Source organism: Alnus glutinosa, chromosome 8 (assembly GCF_958979055.1).
Source record: "Alnus glutinosa chromosome 8, dhAlnGlut1.1, whole genome shotgun sequence".
NCBI lineage: Eukaryota > Viridiplantae > Streptophyta > Magnoliopsida > Fagales > Betulaceae > Alnus > Alnus glutinosa.
In genome coordinates, this window is record NC_084893.1 from 24,278,283 (window position 1) to 24,301,310 (window position 23,028).

The window sequence follows — 23,028 nt, forward strand, 5'->3', positions numbered from 1 at the left end:
TCGAGTCGCATTCTCACCAATCACTTTAGAGATTTTGTCAAAGTATAATTGATTTTATTAAACCAATATAAAAAGATATTTATAGGATAAGTCTGCAGCGACAGAACACGAAGAAGCAGCCAAATTATAGGTGCATACAAACTACAAAAGTTCACAATCCTCAAAAAGCAGACAGTGGGATACGCCAAATACAACCTAGAAGGCTAGAAGTCTAGAGTTATGGTAGATTGGAGCTACCCATTATGAATTCTTGCTTTTCTGTCAAGATAAACATGATAAATTCACGTGAACAAAAAAATTCTTAATTTTTTTTTTAAAAAAACCTTTATTTATAATTCTTTATTTTTCATCACTTTTAGAAAAAATATTTAAAATTTTAAAAAGTGTCAATTTAAGGTATCCATCTTTCAATTTTTTTTTTTTTTTTTTTTTTCAATTTCAAGTTTTCTACCCTCCGTTTGAATTTTACGTTATATTCTACAAAAATTTTCAAAATAGTCCTATATATTTTTTTTAAAAAAAAATTATAAATTTTTTCAAAGATTTAAGCATTGATATTTTTACAAATTCCGTTAAATTCTGACCAATACCTAAATCCTAACAATTTTTTTTTCTTTTTTTTCTTAAAAAAAGAGAGGTATTTTGAAAAATTTGATAGAATTCAACGAAAAATTCTAACGAAGAATTGAAATAGAAAAAAAAAAAATTAAAAGATGAATACTTTAAATTAACACTTTTTAAAATTTAAGTACTATTTTACAAAAGTATAAAAATATTAGAGATTATAAAAGACGTTCTCCCAAAAAAAAAAAAAAAAAAAAAAAAAAAAAAAAAAATCCCTTTTTTGGTCAATAATATGGGGCTTGGTCGCATCACCATAAAGCCATGGACGACCGTGGAGCCAAACTAGTGAGGGGGGGGGGGGGAAAGATTTTAAATCTCCAGCTACCAACAAATGTCCTTTCCCATGTACTTCAGTACTTCCGAGGAAACTGATCTGTAATAATAATATACACTTGAGGAAAGTAATTATATGGAAAAAAAAATTATAATTTAGTCCTTCAAATTATTATTATTTTTTTAGATGGCCCTCTAAACTATCAAGATTTGTACTTTGACCCTCCAAACTATCAAAACCTTTGAAAAATACATCTTTTGACAAAATATTCCTATAATACCCCTGCCATGTGTTATTTTTCAATTAAAAATTAAAAAAAAAATTAAATTTTTTTTTTAAAATTTTAAATTTTTTTAAAAAAAATTAAAAAATTAAAAACTTAAAAATACCAAATTTTATTTTATTTTTAAAAAAATATTGCGATAGACCGGAGTAAGTACTACTTCTTTAACTTTTTATTTTCATATTTTTAATTTTCATAATTTTTTTGGAATTTTTTAATTGAAACATGACATGTGGCAGGAGTATTATGGGGATATTTCACCAAAAGGGACATTTTTCAAAGGTTTTAGTAGTTTGGAGGACCAGAGTGCAAGCCTTGGTAATTTATGGGGCCATCCGGAGAAAGGGTGGTAGTTTAAGAACTAAATTGTATTTTTCCCTAATTATATTAGTTTACACTGTCACCGACCCCATTTATCCTTCTTCCAAATCCTAACTTTTTGTTCCTTAGTTTACTTTTGTTTTCTGGTTTTCTCTTCGTATCATTGCTATCTTGTTTAGATGTATTAATCAGAATCTTTGTCATGGTATGGTTTAGGGCCATCAATAACCAAAATGGATATGATGCATGCTCTTTTTGAATTCTGTATAATTTCCAAATTTCTAGGCGAATAGAAATGGAAGAGAATGGCATGACAATAACCATAAAAGATATGATATTGGGAATTCGTTGAAGGCTTGCTAAAACCAATCAAGAAACTAAAATAAGTTGCAGAGAACTTCAAAGCAATTTCTCTTCTTTTCTATAATTGAGTCCAAGAAACAGAAGTAAAGAATATCAATTTTGGAATCCCCCAGCAGTATTTGCAATATTTTATTATAGTCTCAATAAAATTTGGCTCAGTAAGCCTGTCAAAATGGCTCAATGAGCCAAATCCAAGTTTCAGATTTTTTATTATTAGTTCCTTAGAAATTGACATACTAATGCAGAGAGCTTACCCTGCAAGAGTACCCAATATAGCGCCTCAGCAGTGTAGTGGGATGATATAGAAAGGCTCATAAATTAGAGGAATCCCAGCTAGCATAAACAGCTCCAATGATTTTCCCATGCAATGTGGCCCCAGAGCAAGCAATTATGCCCCGATCAAGACCTTCTAAGTACACTCCCCTTGAAAATTCCAAGGGTCTCCCTCCAGCATCAGTTACCACACCACCAGCCTCTTCTACGATGACAACACCTGCTGCATGATCCCATATCTTCTCTTTGTACCCAGATCTTGCAAACTTCATGAATATCTCGGCATCTCCGTGAGCTATGGCCGCATATTTCACCATGCTGTAGACGCGCAAGGGCTGCTTTCTGCACTTAAGAGTGTGAAAAAGCATTCTATGAGGATCAAAATATAACACAGCCTAAAGCCTTTTTTTTAATCTTAAACAAATAAAAGCCTAACAAAATTAAAGATTTTCCAAAGCTCCAATACCACAGTGCTACAGGCATTCAATTGGTGGATTGGGCCTCAGTTCAAATCTTATTGTAGATTTAAAATTGGAGAAGTGCAATCACAAAGGAATGAGCAAGATGTGAAAAAGTAAATTCAGCCAATTTACAGAAAATCTCATAACAGATTTAGCCTGTATCATTTTTAGGTAAAAACCAAGCACCTGTACAGGCTTTGGACCCATGATCTCACCTCCACCCCTTACTTATGGGCAGGATAGAAGCCATTTGATCCAAAGAACATTGGCAAGCTTTAGCTTGAAATATTTAACATATATATTCAAATGCATCCATTAAAGCACCACTCCATGCACTAACATCAAAGCCAAGCAAGGCCGTTTGCCTATAACTGCAAACTAAAGCAAAAGTATGTGATGTTCTGTCAACTTCCAATGACTTGCATAGATGACATCAAAACCAAAACCCCTCTAGAATAACATAAGTTATTCTCTACAATTAATTTTGCAAATTGTCGTTATACCAGAAAGTAAAGGACAACCCCTCCTCTAACTAGTAAGCAAATTGCAACTTAGTCTACTTTACTGTGTGCTTTCACTCACAAATTTCTACTTCCCTATTTATATAACTAAGATAAAACTTTCAATCGGATTGCTCCCTTATATTTATGCTTTATACTTTCTTCTCCATGCTCTCAACCTATTAACCTTTAGTAAAGTCCTGGTTCCAAATTTCATCCTTCAAAATTGCTGCTTTCTTTGACTATCCAAGTGGGTGAAATAGATCAAACTTTAAGTCAAGTAAAATGCAACAGACCTAAGCCCCACGGTGTGAGCAACTCCTGCTGTGAAGGAATGGTTTGAATTTGAATTCTGCACTGATTCACAAAATGTTGCCAATGCTGGATCATTAATAGATGAAACACGAATCAGTCTAGCAGAGTTTGGCCATTCAAGCTTCTTTGGTCCACGGACTAATGGTTGCATCCATGCCTTACCACTGCCTCTCCTTGCATACATTACACATCCTTTTTCCCATGAATCAGAAGTGGGTGGAGACGATAGGGACATATTTTGATAGTATTCATGATGATAACTTAACCATTCTTTCTTCATGGGATAATTGGGACATCCAAGAACACCAAGAACAAGTTCTCCATCCTCCATCAAGGCTAGAGCTATGGCATACTGATCCTTACGTACAAACCCTAATGTGCCATCAACAGGATCAAGTATCCAATGTCTTCCAGTGGGGCCCCCAGTTGAGTTGCATCGACTGATGGCCTCTAGAATTTGTGAAGTTCCAAGGACTTTGTCTGGTCTCTGAAGACCATACTTGGGTGCTTCAGCCAAGCATTCATTCACAGTGTTCACCACAGCTGCCAACAAATCTGCTGAATCAGCCTTGGAAAGAGTTTGGACATCTTCTTCAGCAATAATGGAGACATTCTGACACCCAAAGATGTCTGAGAGTATCCAGCTAACAGTTGCTTGGACACTCCAATCTGTTCCCATAGTGACATCAAGAGAATTAGCCGATCAAGCTTAGTGACCGTGATACACATGCACACTCTCAAATATTATATGCAGAAGATTATGAATTGAAAGTTAAAAGGAACTCCTCATTATCAGAAACTGAACTGGTTATCACAGCAGCAAAAGCACATAATATTATGGGTAATAGAACAAGTAGAAATGGTGCATTTCAACTCCAGATTCATTCTTTAGGGAGCAGCTATAACCTATTTCAAGCTCAATATAACCAGCTTTGACGCTATACATTAACAGTTGCATAAAAAAAAAAAAAAAAGACCAGTTATTATGCTGTTACTTTTTCAAGCACAGCATGGTAAAGCGACCTTCAGAAGAGGAAGTTAGTATGGGGAATGCATGTTTTCTGCTAGCCAGGAACTGAAGAAAGTACCTCCATAGAAGATTTTATTAGGAGAAGAGGACTTGACACCATTGAAACAGAAAAATTATAATGCTGGGACATCACTAAATTCAAGATGGAGTAGCATAACTACCTCACAAAATGGATTTGCCTAAATGTGACAGTGCTCCAACCAAGCTCATATGAAAAAGTTTAGAGCCTTATATGGCTGTTTAAGTAGTACAATATACTGATTTTACCAAGTCACTAATTACTAAACCACCCATTTGCACAGATGGTCTACTGCTGGGCTTACGCCTAAGAAGGCAATAATTCACTCTTGCAGTTACACTACCCACATTGTTTTTAAATCAATACCAGCAATTACGTTGTTCTATTGGACACGTAACAACCTAGTTTCATCATTTACTAGGAGAATCCCCTGATACATCTGCTTAGAGCAGAATTAATCAAACTTCATTAACCAATCTAAAAATGAAATTAATATTTTTCCGGGTCAGTATACTTGTGCTGAAATCAGTAGCTCCACAGAATGCCATTTCGTTTTTTTTTTTTAAAGGAAAAAGAAAGGAAAACAAAAGGGGTCACCTTGGTAGGAGAAGCCACTAAGCAACTAAAATGGAAAAAGATGTAATGGGTCTAATGGTAGCTGGTGTGTTTAGTAGGTGTGCATTTTGTAATTGGGTTGTGTGTCGTAAATAGGTCGAGATGAATAATGGGTTGTGACCTATGTTAGTTGTTAGAATGATTTGTGGCATATTAGTATAAAAGGGCCCACGTGTAATTGTAGGGGGATGTCTAGAACCTTTTGAATCAATTCAGCTTTCTTTCTTGGAGGTTAGGTTGTCCTCGAAACAACCCATCACCATTATCCATAAGTCTCATTCCATAATCACTGCAAATTCATCATCCATCATCACAAATTCATCAATTACAATTCATCACCATCCAATTTCATAACAATTACATACTAAACTATTGTGTTCATTACATAAGTACTTTTTTCTTTTTCTTTTTTAATTGCATTCTCAATATTTAAAATAACGTCCATATGCCAACATTAATGCTAAAACGAGATTATCTAGCAATGCTAGAGTGAAGGCAGGTTTCAAGCACTATCCTCACCTCCCCAAACGAATAACTTAGTACAGTATCAGCCAGAAGGAATCCCTGATGGAAACCAAATCAACATTAACCTACAACAATTTCCTAAAAGCCAGTGAATGAAAATCAGAACCACATGGTGATGTTGGCAGGCATTTCTCTATCATTGATCACCTGGCCAAGAAAGCTAGTAGTTGCCCTTCGAATCTTAGGTGTAAATTGAATGCCCACTTTGGTCACCAAATTTTGAGTGCTAGCCTAAACACCAGACAGTTGCATCACAGGGCCATTAATCAACTATTCAACTCGTAATCTTTTATTTTCGGATACAACATTTTCTCAACAACCAAACAGGCACAAGAGCCACATAAATGCTAATCAGACACTACATTCAAAATGCAAAACATTCAAAGCAACCCACCTGAAAACAAGACCGCAAATTCAAGAAAACAAAGTTCAGAGCAGAGAATTCAACGTAAATACGTACCTGCAACAGTTACAAGAGAATCATCGTCCTTGGATTTAACCTGGTCACTGCTCGTAGAAACCAACCCCTCTTGCACTCTCTGACACAGAGAGCATGCCATGTGGACTACTCTAACGGCCACATCCAGTTCCTTGGAGTACTTCTCGCTCTCCATTATCGAAATTCAACAACCTTCGACAAAGCCCAGATGAAAGAAAGAAAGCGAACGTTTATCCTGAGACACCCACCTGGAGATTCGTGCAAATTAGGTTCCTACGTGGTTGTGTGGGTGCTTCTTGATGCTCGTTTTGGTTGAAGATGTGAGTGGATTTCGGCGCGTGACATTATGCGCACAGGGCACAACAATGGCATGCACTGGCTATTTGGGCCAAGTTAGTTTGTGAATCAATCAGGTTGGTGTCGCCGTGTCGTTCTTATATATGGGGAGTGTCTGTTTGGTTCGAGGGAAAATGAACTCAGTTGTGCGAAAAAGCTTGGTGCCACTGCGGTCTCTCCCAAGAAATATCTACTTCTTTGCATTTATTGACAACCGGCCACGTCAACATTTGAGTATCAATTGGGCGGTCCACTTTCCATGGACATGCCATCAATGACCATCCGTCAAAGATATGGAATAAATAAAATAGATAGTATTCTTTAATATTTTATGGTCATGATTTAAAATTTAGGTATTTAATTATGTAATAATGTTATATTATTTATTTTTTTTTAAAAAAATGTGTTAATATTGAAATTAGGATTCTTTATAATTTTATATTATGTGAATTTATACCATTTTTTACATCAAACGGCGAAAAAAAATGTTACATATTAAAAATATGGCATATTATCTAGGCAACAAAAAAATTAATTTCAAAATACTTTGTCTTCACTTTTGAGGAAACACTTTTTATTTACTAAATCAAATGACAGCTTTTTAGTCAAAAATTTTATAAAATATAAAGTGTAAGAACCCGATAAAAAATGCTAAATTCTTATTATTAACATGTCACATTTTTAATATGTGCACTTTTCATTACGTTCGATATATGAAACGACCTAAATTAACATAACTTGTGAATCTACAATTTTAAAAAAATTATAAGAAATCCTGATTCTCAATATTAACATCATATAATAGTTACACAAGCTTTTAGTCATGACCATAAATACTATAAGTTTCATTTGAAAAATGAGAATATGTATTCTCAAAGATATTTCGTTCACATTTAATAGGAGGTGTTGGGCTACGCTGGCTGGTTGATAATGCAAAAAGCCACAAGCTTATGGGCCAAAATGTTTGATACACATAAACAAAAAAAAGAAAAAGTACACATATTTTTCTTAAATTATTGTTTAATTGTTAATGTGTCCTCCAAACTACTAATTATGTCAATGTACCCCTTTAAACTACCAAACAATTTCAATGTGTTTCATATCGATAAAAATACCCCTTCATAAAATTATTAAAATTCTTAAAAACAAAACAAAAACAAAAAATAATTATTTTTTTAAATAAAAATTAAAATTAAAAAATAAAACCGAAAATTTATTTTTTAGATTTTGTTTTATATCATTTCAATTGAGAAACGCTAGGTTTACACCCACTCCCCACACCCTGACGTGGCATTACCACATTAGATTTTTTTTTTTTTTTTTTCGTTTTCTTCTTTGAAAATAAAGATCAGTGTTGGGGTCATTTTCCTTTAATGCTCTTTCTCTCTCTCCTTGAAACCAGCAGGCCGGCCGTTCCTCTCTCCCGGGTGGTTGGTTTCAAGGAGAGAGAGAAATAGTGTTGGGGAAAATGACACCAATGTTGATCGTTGTTTTCAAAGAAGAAGAAAAAAAATATATCTGATGTAGTAATGCCACGTCAAGATGTAGGTAAATAGGTGTGGGGAGTGGGTGTAAGCCTAGTATTTCTCTTTTAATGGTGATAATGCCATGTCATTGATGCCACATTAGGGTGTAAGTAAATGGGTGTGGGCAGTAGGTGTAAACTTAGCATTTCTCATTTCAATTTGTACCACCCCTTGAATTTCCATTTTACTCTTCTCTTTTCTTTTCTCTCCTTTTTTTTTTTTCCCGAATTTATAAGGATATATTTCTCTCATTGAAACTTTTTTATGGTTTTTTTTTTTTTTTTGTTGGCTTTAGGGGGAGGACATTGACAGTTTTTGATAGTTTAAGGGAAGACATTGAGTCATTGACACAATAGGTAGTTTGGGGGGTGCATTGACAGTACAGTGGTAGTTTGAGAAGGGTATGTGTACTTTTTTCAATAAAGAATTAACTTCTCTACCTTTTTCTTTTTTTTTTTTTTAAGAAAGAAGAACTAACTTCTCTACTTTTGGAAGCAATTTACAGGTCTCTTGAAAATAATTATACAGGGGAATAACTTCAGTCAGGACTTGGCAGAAACCAAGCTCTTTATGCCCACTAATAAAAAATAGACACATCAACATATTACACCAAATGAAAATATGCAAAACACACACAAGCAAAACCACCCTTTCTCAAATCAACTCCAAAGCCTCCAATTACTATTCAGTCTGCAAAGCTCCTGCCGGACCGTCCCTGCCTCGCCGGAAGTCAGTTCTCCGGCAACCAGTCAGTCCTCTCTCTGTTCATCTCTCTCTCTCTCGGCATCTCTCTTTCTCTCTCCTACAGCGACGACCCATAACCGAACGTCGCCTCCTGCTCCTCCGGCGATCGGATCCTCTCTCTCTCTCGGCATCTCTCTTTCTCTCTCCGACAGCATCTCTCTCTCTCTCTCTGTTTCACTCTCTCCCCCGATCTCCCCTTCTCGAACCCAGTCAGTGCATCTCCGGGGTTCTCAGCTTCGATCGGCGCCAACCCTGCTCCACAGGAACTGCCGGACCGTCCCTGCCTCGCCGGAAGTCGGTTCTGGCCGCCGAAAATCGCACCTCCAGCCACCGGTCGACGACCCATAACCGGACCTGCTCCTCCGACGCTGGCCCACTGTCGATCGGATCCTCTCTCTCTCTCTGTTTCACTCTCTCCCCTGATTTCACTCTCCCGATCTCCCCACTCTCGAACCCACTCTCTCCCTCTGCCTCATCGTGTCCCGGTGAAAGGAAAGAAAAAGAACAGAAGAAGAAAGAACGAAGAGAAGCGATTCAATACGGCAGGAGCATTTCAGTTTTTTTGTTTTAATTTTTTTTGGCTGACGTGTCAACTGGTTATTGGTGGGCAAAAAACCCATGTTTTTTGCCATGACCGGACATAAGGGGCTCTCATTATACAGTTCCATTTTTCGCATTTGGATCCTCTCCATTCATCCTTGTCCCCATTTTTTTGGGTTTTTTTGGGTAATTGGATTGCTTCACGTCTATTTATAGGCTAAAGAGGCATTCATTTGGTCGATAGCATCTCCAATAAAATAGGCAAATTTTTTCATAATAGTTAAATTTAATTATTATTCAAACTATAATTTTTCTTTGAGTTCAACCCACATAAAAGGAAGGCAAGGGGGATGGACTCAGCCTCGCCATCTAGTTAGAAAAGTGAGAAAAAGAAAGTTTGAAAATAAAGTAGAAAGGGGTGTTCTTTTCTCAAAGTTTAGGCCCATATGGGCCACTATCTATTGACCAATTTATGCCGTTGCAACAATCAAGTCAAAACTGTGAAACTTTTCTGACTTCAAACCGTAACTTAATTAGAAACGGTTGGAATTGGGCCAACAGGCCCACACGGCTACACAACCTACATTCTTAAGCTCAAAACTGGTTCCCTTGACCCGGTTTCATTCTACTAGCGTAACGAATTTGGATCCTCTCAAGTTCAGTTGAACCGGAGAGTATCCAGTTACTTATATGGCAGGGGCATATTTGTCCAAAAAAATGTAAAATAACAAAAATATCCCTGATATAATAATTAACTGGATATTCTCCAATTCAACTGAAGAGGATCCTATTCTTCACGTAACAAGGAATTAACTCCCAAACTAATGAAAGCACTCGCAATTTCCAAGGTTAATAACGGTGCTTAGTTTCACTACATGAGATACACTCATTGATTTAAGGGGTAATATATTCATAAGCCTAGGCCATCCATCATGGAGGTGATCTTATGCAAAAATTGGGACATGACAATATGACATGATGTAACACCTCATCTTAAGATCAGGATTAAGGAAGTCTTAATGCTTGTTTCGGTGTTCAATTTTTTTTTTTATGTTATATTTTACTATATTTAAAATTGTGAATACCAAATAATTTTTTTTAAAAAAAAAATTATGTTTGATAGTTTAAAGAATCTAAAACAAAATTTGAAAAAGATGTTTTGGAGTGTGAATCGAATTGAACTAGAAAAAATATTTATAAAAATGATTTTTTTATATTATAAAACTAAAAAACTAACAAAATGGTGGTAGTTTTCGAACCACTCCCAACAGTTATTTGGGAGTGGCTCAATCACCCCCGAATTAGATGGGGAAAACCGCTTAGGGGTGCCCAAGCCATCTACCAAGGGGTGGATCGGCCACCCCCATTAGATTTGGAGGTGGTCGATCCACACCCTAGGGGGTGGCAAAGCCACTGCCGGAGACTTAGAGCTGTTTTGATCACCACCTTCGAACATCGAGCCACCCCTAAGTTTTTGTTTTTTTTCAATTTATTTTATTTTATTATTATTTTTAGGTCGGGTTAATTTTTTTAAAGTGAAGTTAAAAATAGGTCCAGTAAGACCCAAATACAACCTAACTTTAAAAACTAACCCAAGCAACTTTTTCAAATATAGTAAAATATAATTCAGTATAATTGAACACCGAAACATGTCCTTAATTTTTTTTGCTTACTTGTATTTGGGTTAGTCCTAAATTTCAAAGGAGGGGGAAAATTGAATTTTTGGACAACGAGGATATTTTCTGCACAAAACGATAGAACAGTGGGTATCGGTAGGGGAATACCGACCGGAGGAGATCCGGTTAGGCAAATACCAACAACGATGGAACATTTCAAGAACCGATCGTACAGTTCAACTCATCCCAAAATGTTCGAACGGTGACAGGTCCAGAGAAAATAGTAAGGAAAATTGACAGTGCAATTAATACCCTGAAACAAATTAAGGATATCGATCGCCTCATCCTCCACCTGCTTTGCGCATTCAAATTCCGGCATCAATAATTTTGCTCAGTGTCTTTAAGTTTTACGTTGTACAAGACGATGAAATCAACTACTTTGTTGGACAAAGTTTTAGCTTGTGTTGCAAGCTTATGTCACTTTCACAGCATTTATATTCGACTACTTTACAGCTCAATATATTGGACTCTACTAATAGAGAGATGATACACTCACAATTCTCATCCAACTTCCACTCACATGTGTGTGGATCCCATATACGTGGGTCTCACACACATGTGAGTGGGAGTTGGGTGGGAGTTGTAAGGCAAACATTTCTCCTACTAATATGATACACCTCAAATTAATTGGTACTAATACATCATTTTTAATGGGCTTTAAAAATGATGCTATACACAGTTACACACTATACTTTTATGTTTAGTTTGTTTGGGTGTAATATTTTTTAGAAAAATATTTTTTGTATTTTTTGATGTTTGGTGTGATTGAAAATATTTTTGATTTGATAAAATAAGTTCATTTGGTTTTGAAAAGTAATTTCCATTTTTAAATTTTGTAAATTATTTTTTGAGTTTGAATTTATTATTTTTAAACTGCCGAATCACCACCAAAGCCAGCATCGAAATACTACCGACCACCTCAGACCACCGCTGAGCCACACCTGGCCCACCACCAAACTACCCCAGATCACTACTGAGTCATCTCCAAACCACTACTAAGTCATCATTGACCACCGCTAATTCACCATTGGACCACCACCAGGCCATCCCTAGGCAACCGTCGGCCATCATTGGACCATCAACGGTCCTCCGCCAGACCAATGTTGAAACTCAAATTATTAAGTTAATTATTATTTTTATGTTGTGATTTTTTATAGGTTAATATGATTTAATAAAAACATAACATTATATATATATATATATATATATATATATATATATATGATTCTTCGTACGTGCCAAACTCTAAAAAATATTATCAACGAAAACGTTTTTATGAAAAATAATTTTTTAAAAACATTTTAGACCATAACAAATGGAGTCATTTTATTTTTATTTTAATATGCCCTTCCATAGTAAAATAAATGTCCCTTTTTCGTACGTGCCAAACTCTAAAAAATATTATCAACGAAAACGTTTTTATGAAAAATAATTTTTTAAAAACATTTTAGACCATAACAAATGGAGTCATTTTATTTTTATTTTAATATGCCCTTCCATAGTAAAATAAATGTCCCTTTTTCGTACGTGCCAAACTCTAAAAAATATTATCAACGAAAACGTTTTTATGAAAAATAATTTTTTAAAAACATTTTAGACCATAACAAATGGAGTCATTTTATTTTTATTTTAATATGCCCTTCCATAGTAAAATAAATGTCCCTTCCATCTTTCACTCTTCGATTGGATGGCAATCGAGGACAGCAATGTGGGTCTCACCAGAAGATTATTCATTTTCAAAAAAAAAAAAAGAAAAAAAAGAGAAGATTATATATTCATTCAGGCCGTGGTTCGCAATCCCAGCAGGTTGTTTCCTAACAAATAACAATTAATTTGATTGGGTCTCACCCAGGGACGGATGGAGGGGGCCATTTAAAAAAAAAAATTTATAAGGTTAAAAAAAAACTCAAAAATATATATATATAAGCTAAGAAATTAAAAATTTAGCCTATTGGCCCCTCCCAGTAATTTTTTTTGTCACTAACCCCTGTTTATAAGAACTTCTAGCTTCGTCCCTAGTCTCACCGGAAACATTTTTTGAATATTACGATGATCGAACGTTGTCTCTAATTTTGAAGTGCGATCGGCCGTTTCTTTCCCTTTAATGGGGAAGCAAAATTAGGTCTATATATATAGTCTTATATACGAATCTCCATTCATTTAGGGTTTAACAAAATTTTGAGCTATTGACGATGGTGATACTTTGGTAAGAATATTGTTACTTATAGCACTATTTTAGATAAGAGGAATTTAACTAAATATGTTAACTACTAACAAGGGGATATTATGAATTCAAATCATATTATTTTGTAATAACAACACTTTAATTGATTATATGCAGTGTGCCCCCACCGCCGCCGTCTCTGGCAGAGTCCACCCCTGCCTCTTCTGCCGGCTGCTTGATTTTTGTGTTTTGTGTTTGTTTGTGTTGTGTATTATCTTGTTTTTCATGTACAGTCTGTCAGTGTATTGCTCAGATTTTATTGAAATTTTTGTTGGCTTGATGCTAGATCAGCCCTCTTTTATTTGAGAGTGAACGTTAATGTAAGAGAGCTAGGCTCAAATGTAATTCTGGTAAGATTTGATGTTTCTGCTCAGACAGCTGTTTTTTAAGTCAGATCATTTTGGTTTAGAGTTTAGGGGGTCCTGTCCCTCTTTCTCATGATATACTTTGTAGATTTTATAATAGTACATGCTATTTGTTAAAAAAAAAAAAAAAAATGATTATATGTAAGTTTGGTGATGCTCTTCTTCTTTTTAATTCTTAATGGTACAATATTTGTGAAGTTATTGATTTATTATTTCATTTTATTTTTCTTATATTTTGGGATTATAGCTATATAATATGCAGCTTTCATCCAATAATAATAATAATAAAAAAAAAAAAAAAAGCACATGCATTCCAACTATATTGCCCCATAATAGATGGGTGACTCTTAACATGGCTTCTGAGGTGGGGCTGGTCGTGGCCACCTCTCAGGGATGCATGTCACGATGGTCGTCCCCTTCATAGAGGGGGGTGGTTGTCGGATGGAGGTAACAGCCATAATAGGTACCCAGAAGCCATGTTAGGAGTAATCCCTGTTAGGAACAGTTTCATAATTCCAATTATCAAAGTTGCAGCCTTTCATGCAAGGATCAAGCTTAACTACCTAAAAGACCTAGGTTTTTTTTTTTTTTTTTGGTAACTATATTAAGGAAATACAATAAGCATATAAACTATTACGAAAATTAAAGCTAGCTCTAGCATGAAACAAATCACATAAATCAAGACCAAGTAGTCGAGCTTTATATCTCAAAGGTCAGAGATTTTTGCCGTAAGAGTACCAAATTTTCAAGAAAGACCCTTCTCTCTCTCTCTCTCTCTCTCTCCAGGGTTGCTTTGGGCAAGTCAAAATGGTTGTCCTAAGGTTTCCTCTAAATTTGGACGTAATAAAGTTGCATGCACAGTGCAATCCCTCGAACAGTTATACACAATTGTTGGAACTTTTTTTCTAAAATTTTGTTACCTACTATTAAGCATCGTTTGAATGTTTGACGTGGCACAATTGGGAAGGTGCACGAACCGTTCGATTGTTGCATGAAAACTTGAAAACTCAAGTGTTCTGAAACCCTAATTTCACCATGTTTTTAAACCCAGCATTTCAACAGCTTTTTAAAACTTATGTGGGTATTTTATAAAATACAACACTATCTTCTAAAAAGAAAGAAGCGTATATATATACGGCTGCTGCATTTTGAATTTCGGCAGGAGGGAAAGCTCCGGCCATTAATTATCTGGAGGGGAGAAGGGCAGATCTATCACCTGGACAAGGTTCTCTATAACAGTGAAGTTCTTCCTGTTTATAAGCTTCATTATTTGGTCCAACTTGGCCTGCATCTCATTTCGAAATTCGAACCTCATCTGTTTGAAACCTTTTTTTGCATAGAAGTCCGTTGCTTTCAAAAAAGTACGAATGAAAACGATTAGAAATGCCAGTTCATTTTTTCTGTTGATAAACATCTATCTTAACGATGAGTGGCCCTTATTTAAAGTGGCTACGTTTTGTTTCAGAATATTCATCCAATAGAATAGAAACTAAATATTTTTCACGTACGGCGAGAATGATTTCTATTCGTTGCCCTTTTTTTTTTTTTTTTTTTTTTTTTTTTTCTCCATATTTTAGTTATAACCCCCCCCCCCCCCCCCCCCCCCCCAAAAAAAAAGGTGATGTCTCTGAATTGAAAGTTGGTGTAAATATTTATCTTTTAAAAATGTTTCTTTTAGATTTTTTAAAATAAATATTTATCTTTTAAACGTTAAAATTCATATTTTAAAACTACTTTTTTTTCAATAATATTGTTATACCAAAAAAAAAAAAAAATCCTATTCATATCTTATATAGGATACAGAATATTTAAAAATTTAATTATTTTTTAGTATTTAAACTTAAGATACTTATTACGAAATAAAGAAAGTATTCAATGTCAATACAAGAATATGTAATTAAAAAGAGTAATGATTCACTACCACCTAAATATATAATTTTTTACCACTTTATCTATGTGGTAAAGTGGTTCCTCACCTTAATTTATTTTTAAAAAATAAAAAAACTCAAAAAGTAATGGGGGGACCACCTTGCCACATAGGTAAGGTGATGAACAGTTATATATTTGGGTGACATTGAATCATTATTCAATTAAAAAAGAGTAATGATTCACTACCACTTAAATATACAACTTTTCACCACCTTGTCTATGTGGCAAGGTGATCCCTCACCTTAATTTATTTTTAAAAAATAAAAAAATTTTAAAAAGTAGTGAGGGACCACTTTATTACATAGATAAGGTGATAAAAAATTGTATATTTAAATGACATTGAATCATTATTCATTAAAAAAAAAACTACCTCAGAGACAAACTATAACAGAAAATTAAAAACACTCACATCAGACTTTCTTTCCGTATATGTACTGGAGAACATCACTTAAATGTGCATGAAGAGGACAATAATTATTTATACAAGAAAATGTAAAAAAAATAATAATAATAAAAAAGAGGACAAAATTCGAGCCGATCACCCTTTATACTCTTGTCCAGCGAACCATCATATCTATGAGAGATGATTAACGGACCTTTAACCGTTATTTTTCACCTTTTTTTTTTTATAAAAAATTTAATTTTATTAAAAAAAAAAATACCAAAACAAGAAAAATGGATGAGAGAGAACTGTTCAATTTTATTTAAAAAGTATATTTTTTTATTTTTTACTTTTTTTAAATAAAATGAATTTTTTAATATAAAAGTAGGTGAGGAGAGATGGTTAAAGGCGTCCCTCAATCATTTTTCCTCCTTACCTATTATCTACCGGATATTTACACGCTCCACACGTGGCGGTCAACCCCCGTTAGCCACGCCATCACCATGAACCTCAAGCAGGTTTCTCGCTACAAGGACATGAGCAAAACATCGAGCCAGTTCTTCAACAGCTTTCCCGAGCCGCTACGCGTGTCATCCATCCAACGGACAAACGCAGTGACGATCAAAATATTAAAGGGTACGTTTGACTTTTATCGCCGAGATCTTTTAAAAACAATCTAAGGCGAAGCAGGCCATGATTACCATCAGTACGTGCAACAACTAGTCGCAGCTAGTTTTGAAGAAGTGGAGCTGGGTTAGATATTTCTGAGCATCAGTTCGATCGATGGTTTGCTTTTGTTTCATGGTGGATCAAAAGAGGCAGTTGAGGAGCAGCAAGCCGGTGGCAGGAACGTGTTCGCGGTGCTGCCGTGGCGCGAGCGTCGGCGACATGACAACGTTGACTCGGTTTTGCTATGTTCCGATTTATTGGAAATCTTGGAAGGCTATCATATGTACTTTCTGTGGAGCTATCCTTAAATCCTATAGATGAACCCTTTTTATTTTATATATATATATATATAATCTCTCTTTCTGTTCGATCATGGTAGCTAGATGCAAGGTGTATGCATGAGTTTGGGAGCCGATTGGGTGATTTGCTGATCTGTGATTTGCTTCTTTGCTACTTGTTTTTGGTTTTTACTATAATTTTCAGAGGGAGTTTTGGGTGTGTTGTTAACATGAAGATTATTGTGGTGAAGATTAGAAAAAGTGCTTTGAATATTTCTTTGTAAAGCTCTGGAAGTAGCTACAAAATCCCCTTCCTCCCTCCTGCTTCGATTGTTTTGGCAAAAGAGGTAAAGAGAATTGGTGCTCTAAGATGGAGGAGTTTCTTTCTTTTTTTTTTCTTTTTTGTGAACCATCTCTCTGACTGGCTTTGGTTTTTTCTTTGATTATTAAACCAAAAGGATAAAATAAAATCATGGGAAAAATTAAAAGGAGTTAAAAAGGGTATATATCATTCTTTTTGAAGAATTTGTTTTAACAATTTTTTAGTTTTCAAGTCATTTGCTTAATTATAATTTTAACTATTTCCTTTCGTTTATATTTTTGTTTAATTATATCTCATAATGTATGAAGTTGGATTAGTGATGAGAATAATAATAATAATAATAATAATAATAAAATTGTATAAATTTCGAATGAATGCATGATCTTGTGCAAAGCTAATTAGACTTGAGTAGCGTATTGCATGATTCCTACCGTTGGCGATATTTTTTAAGTTCAAATTATGTGATTTTTCTTTTTCTAAGGGAACGGGGCGGTTTGGATACTAGTTTTGTGGGCTGAAAAAAGGTTGGAATGGGATGGGACTTTGGAGGGATGGCGACAGAGAGGCAAAGGGGGTAGCGGGAGGGCAATTGGGGCTTAATTATCACTTAAAAGCGGATATAAATTGATAAATTTAATCTTTTTTCAAATTTCCTCTTAATAAGTGAAAATTAATACATAAAATATTCAATTGAAATGAAAGAATGGCGAAAATAGGGCTTAGAATCAAGATCTATGCTCTTATACCGTATTATAAAAAATTTAGAAGAATTTAATCATTTAATTTATATTTTAATATTGGATTCCTCCGTAAGGGTAGATGCAGGATGGTACTACAGTTTAGGAAGAGGGTGGAGACAAGTTTTGATTAATAGCTTACGCCGGGAAAAGGGTGGCACAAAGGAGAGAGGAGGAGATAAGCTTCAAAAAAATGGCTTATACCTCTTAGGGTCCGTTTAGGTTTGAAATTTTAAAAAGTGTGATTTCAAATCACGATTTTAAAATGTGCGGTTTGAAAAAAAAAAAAAATTTTAAAAACGCAATTAAGTGTTTGGCAAAATCGCAGTTTAGCATTTAAAATTCTGCGTTTTCAAAAAAACATTATCTTACCTGGGATTTGAAAAAATAGATTTTCTGTGTTTTCAAATCGTGATTTTTAAAAACGCAGTTCCTAAACGATTCATGTTCTGCGATTTGGTTTAAAATCGCACTTATTATCTACGAAATCGCAATCTCAAACGCACCCTTAACGATGCTTACTGTTAGCTCTAAATAGGCATAATCAATTTTCTTTAATTTTAAAAGGAATTAAACATGTGATCAAACCTACATTCTCCCCTTTTAAGTGATCCAAAATATAAAAAAATTAAAAAAATTACTTCACAAAATTTGTCACGCTGATAGTTGACTATTAGCGTCAACTTTTGAGTCGACGCTAATAATGTCACCCTTAATAGACGGATTTTTTGTAGTGAGGTCAATTGATATTTCTACTCTGTTTGTTTCAGCGTAAAATGATTTCTGGAAAACGATTTCGACATTTTTCGGTGTTTGGTAGGGGCGAAAATAATGGTCAACGAAAATCATTTTCGGTTTGACCGTAAAAGCTTATTTAATTTTCGGAAAACGATTTACGATTTTTAAAACCGTAAATCGTTTTCCGAAATGAAACTCTTCATCCTTACACGCATGTTTGATATCCGATCGTCAGAATTTAACAATTATTGGTCGTCGGAATTCGGTCGGCGTCGGAGTCCGACAACATCCGGTCGTCGGAATCTGGTCGGCGCCGAAGTCCGAGAACATCCGGTCGCCGGAATCCTGCCGGCGCCAGAATCAGGTCGTCGGAATTGTACCAGCGCCGGAATCCGGCCACGGGATGACCAAATTCCGGTCGGAATTTACCGGTTTCCGGCCGGATCTAGACGGATCCGGCTATTGATCCAGCCGGATCTGGCCAAAACGGCCAGGATCCGGCCGGATCCGGTCAAACTTTTTTCGCCGGAATCCGGCGACATTTGCCAAAATCTGATTTTTGCATTTCGTAATTTTTTTGTGCGAACCAAACATCGAAAAATATTTTCAAGAAAATCATTTTTTCTGAAAATAATTTCGTCAAAATCATTTTACGACGAAAATCATTTTACGTCAAAACAAACGGAGCATTCATGTAAGAACCCTAACAAAAAACAAAGGAAGAAGTTTATTATTCAGGAAAAAACTTAATTTAGAGAAGGTTGGGTTGGATTAGAAATTTATTTTGAGAGGTCATCAATCAATAAATATATAAGAAAATTCAATGAGTTCAGTCCAGCTTTTCCTCTCTGCTGGCACTCGATGAATCATGAATGCCAGCTGATTTTGCAAATTGTAAGAAAATTCACCTCTGACTTTTCTATCAAGAATGGAATCCTCTACCTACAATTCCCTTCCTTCCCAAAAACTAGAGAACAGAAAAATTGTAGAGCTGATCAATGTGAAAGGGACCTTTTCTGTCTGAAACCCCTTCATGTACGTTCCTGCCCAAATACAAAGGAAATTAAGAGAAATTTATGAGACCCCAACTGTAGGAAATTTCCGTCGGTGACTTTAGATTATGATATTTAGTAATTTGTTTTCTAAATTGATATTATTTTGAATAATTTTTGCGAGACATCTCATATACGACTTACATGTCTAAAGAAATAGTTGAGGAGTTCAAAATTTATCTGAAAAAAATAAGTTTTAGATGATTTTTCTTATATTTGTTATCTAAATTACTAACAATTTAGATGTAGATCTCAATCCATAAGACACCGTAACAAAATATGATTACAAGCCGCCTTGCTTTGTAGCGTCTTTGGGAAGTGTGTAGCATGCTTATGTGTAAGTGTGTTGTCATCGTGCTTACGTGTGTGTTCTCTAATTATTTACGGAAAAATATATATACTTTCCTCAAATTAATATCTAATTTGCAATGTCCCTCATGAAATTAAAATTGCATCAATGACTGGTTTGAGGGAGGCCAAACCGCCCCCTAGTCATTTAGGGGCGGTTCTGCCACCTCTAAAATGCCAAAAAAGAATTAAGAGATGATTCGACAACCCCATATATTGCCAAAGGTGAATTGCAAAGTTATTTTTTTCATACTCATATTACTTTTAGAAGTTGATAGTGAATTGCACAAGCTTTGCAAGAATCTATTATAACATTGCCTAGTGATTAATTGGGGAAGCTACTTAATGACAAGCAGGCGGCATAACACCCAAACTTAATTGATTATGTTATTTGTAGCAAATAATTTGGAGCATGGGGAAAAGGGTAGAACAAGCTATGCAGCCACTATTTCAAGCTCATTATCTGGTTTATTTAATAAGAGTAATAAACATGATAAATGTGATGTGAACTATTACATCAAATTGTTAATATTGTAAATTAAATGTCATATGATCTGTCGTCATGTAATATCACATATTTGAATGACCGACGTAAAAGCTTTACTATCCCTATCAGCATCCAAACGAATTAAATTTGCCTTTTAAAACCTTGTACAGAAGCTTTGAACTCAAGTATGAAAGCATATGTGAAGACAATTCAAACACGTACGTAGGAGAAGAAAACATGTCTCCTCTATGAACTAACATTGATAAAGACATCGATCCCAAATCGTGGGTTAGATTCTGAATGAGCAATGATTAATGCTGTGGCCATGCATTTCAAATTTGTACGCAACGAGGATACTCCATGGTAACTTATTTTTGTCAGCTTGCAGGACAAAATGGGTATATTATAAATTTTAAGAGAGAGATTTATGCCATCTCTACTTGGGAGGGAGCATTACAAATTAAGTGTTAATTTAAAAAGGGTATGTATACTTTTTTCCAATTATTTACGTTCTTTGGTTAACATCAGCCGGCCACTAAGAAAAATATTTGGCTATTACAATTTTTATTATATATTGATTTGGCAGTTTATAATTAGTTAAGTGATTAAAATTACACGGTTAGCAACTTAGCCATTAATAACTAATTAATTAAGTTAAGAAGTCAAATTTTTTATTTAATCATTTAACTAATTATAGACTGCTAGGTTAATTTCTAAAAGGGCAGTGCTATGCAGTAGCAAAATTTCCGGAATTCTTCCGGAAATTTTGCTTGTGGATGGCATTTTTGTAATTATTCACTGCTAGGTTAATTTCTAAAAGGGCAGTGCTATGCAGTAGCAAAATTTCCGGAATTCTTCCGGAAATTTTGCTTGTGGATGGCATTTTTGTAATTATTCATAATTACAAAAATGCCATCCACAAGCAAAATTTCCGGAAGAATTCCGGAAATTTTGCTACTGCCAAACATTACCCTTTCTAAAATGACTTCATAATAAAAGTTGTATTACTCCAAACAACACCCACCGCATAAATATTAAAGACATTAAAAGGGCTACATTAACTTTTGAGCCGTCATGTATTACGCTCAGAACTCAGTTTGATATGTTATAAACATTACATCATTCATAGCAACAACAAAATAAATAAATAAATAAATCATAATGATGATATGTTATTGTTTATATATATATAAATATATAATTTTTGGAAGGATGTTTTGTTGAGCCTCCTAACGGTTATTACTTAATAAAAATTACTCTTGAAAGTCAGCCGGTAAAAATAAGGTGTTTAATTAAGAGTTTAAAAATCCATAGTTAAAATTGTACTTAAACTATATGAAAAACGTACATAAGATCGTAACATACCACGAAACTCTGCAACCAACGTCCACAACGGCCCGGCCACTCTATCAACACTAATATAATGGTAGCCCTAAGTTCTCTCTTTTGTCGGCTCTACTCACGTTTCAATATTCAACGGCTTAACACTATGTCAATTTATAATATCAAAATATTTTAATTCAATCTATAAGTCGTCCCATTTGTGACTCAACCACAAAAGCGTAACCCATTCCTTCTTATGTTTGACGTAATTAATGGATGGCTACGATGCCAATTAATAGTACAACTCTCACTTAAAAACTGAAATTTACATATACAAAATTAAAATAACACTATCGATTATTAGCTATAATCCGTGTATATATATTGCTTTATCCAGTCCCATAGATAAGGCGAAATACAGGCTCCAGTGAAGTCGTTGGTTTTCAGGTTGAAAAAGTACAAATATGGGCTGGGCCTGACCCAACTGATTTGATGGGCCTAGTTTCACAAATGCAGATTCCAACTGAGGTAATGGACTAATGGGCCGTGGCAAGTTCTCGTAGGAGAGAGAGAGAGAGAGAGCGCAAGTTCTGGGAAGTGAATTTGAAAGGTCAACGGAGAAATAAAGAATGTTGGAGAAGAGCGCCGCCGCCCTCCTTGAGGATCGAAAAAAGTTAGTACGGACGTGTCATACAAGGTTGGATAAGAGCAGAACGATGACGTCAACCACGCGGCGTGCAATTGCATGACAGTCGTGCATCCTCTTACCTACTACACGTCGACACGTCGTCTCGCTTTATATTCTTTTGATCCTCTCACTCGCTCCCCCCCGCCACACAAAATATGAGCGAAACAAACTCAATTATATAAAAACACATATATACTTTTTTTTTTCTTTTTGTCTCTTTTTTCTATTTCACTGGTAGGTGATTGATGGTGTGTTTGACAACAGAGTTGAATCATGATTATTCTTTATTCTGCTATATTTTTTTAAAAATAAATCATATTTTATTCAACTTTTTTAAATTTTATTTCACAAAGTCAAACCTCGAAATTTGAACAGTAAATTAGAATTAAATTCGAATTTCAGAAAATTCAATTCTCGAATTCGTCCTGTTCGATAAATAACTCATCTTCCTCTCATCTTTTATTATTTTTACTTCTCTAAAAAAAAAAAAGTTATGAAAAAATACACATATCTTCTAGATTATCACTTAATTGCCAATGTCTTATTAAACTATTAATTATGTCAATATCTCCTATCAAATTATCAAAATATGTCAATGTCTCTGTAAGACCAACAAAAAATA

At 34.8% G+C, this 23,028-nt stretch overlaps 2 protein-coding genes across 2 annotated transcripts; one reads left to right on the top strand and one right to left on the bottom strand.

Moving 5' to 3' along the window:
• Window positions 1-1,949: 1,949 nt before the first annotated feature.
• On the bottom strand, window positions 1,950-6,542 carry LOC133875868 (PAP-specific phosphatase HAL2-like). Its single transcript, XM_062314123.1, has 3 exons — window positions 6,064-6,542; window positions 3,396-4,083; window positions 1,950-2,480 (listed from the first exon to the last, which is right to left on the bottom strand). Exons 1-3 carry the CDS (start codon window positions 6,215-6,217, stop codon window positions 2,177-2,179), a joined length of 1,146 nt encoding a protein of 381 aa, XP_062170107.1. The 5' UTR covers window positions 6,218-6,542; the 3' UTR covers window positions 1,950-2,176.
• Window positions 6,543-16,222: 9,680 nt separating this feature from the next.
• LOC133876011 (uncharacterized) lies at window positions 16,223-17,108 on the top strand. The gene has a single exon (XM_062314306.1). The coding sequence runs from the start codon at window positions 16,548-16,550 to the stop codon at window positions 16,752-16,754; it is 207 nt and encodes a 68-aa protein (XP_062170290.1). The 5' UTR covers window positions 16,223-16,547; the 3' UTR covers window positions 16,755-17,108.
• The last annotated feature ends 5,920 nt before the right edge of the window (window positions 17,109-23,028 follow it).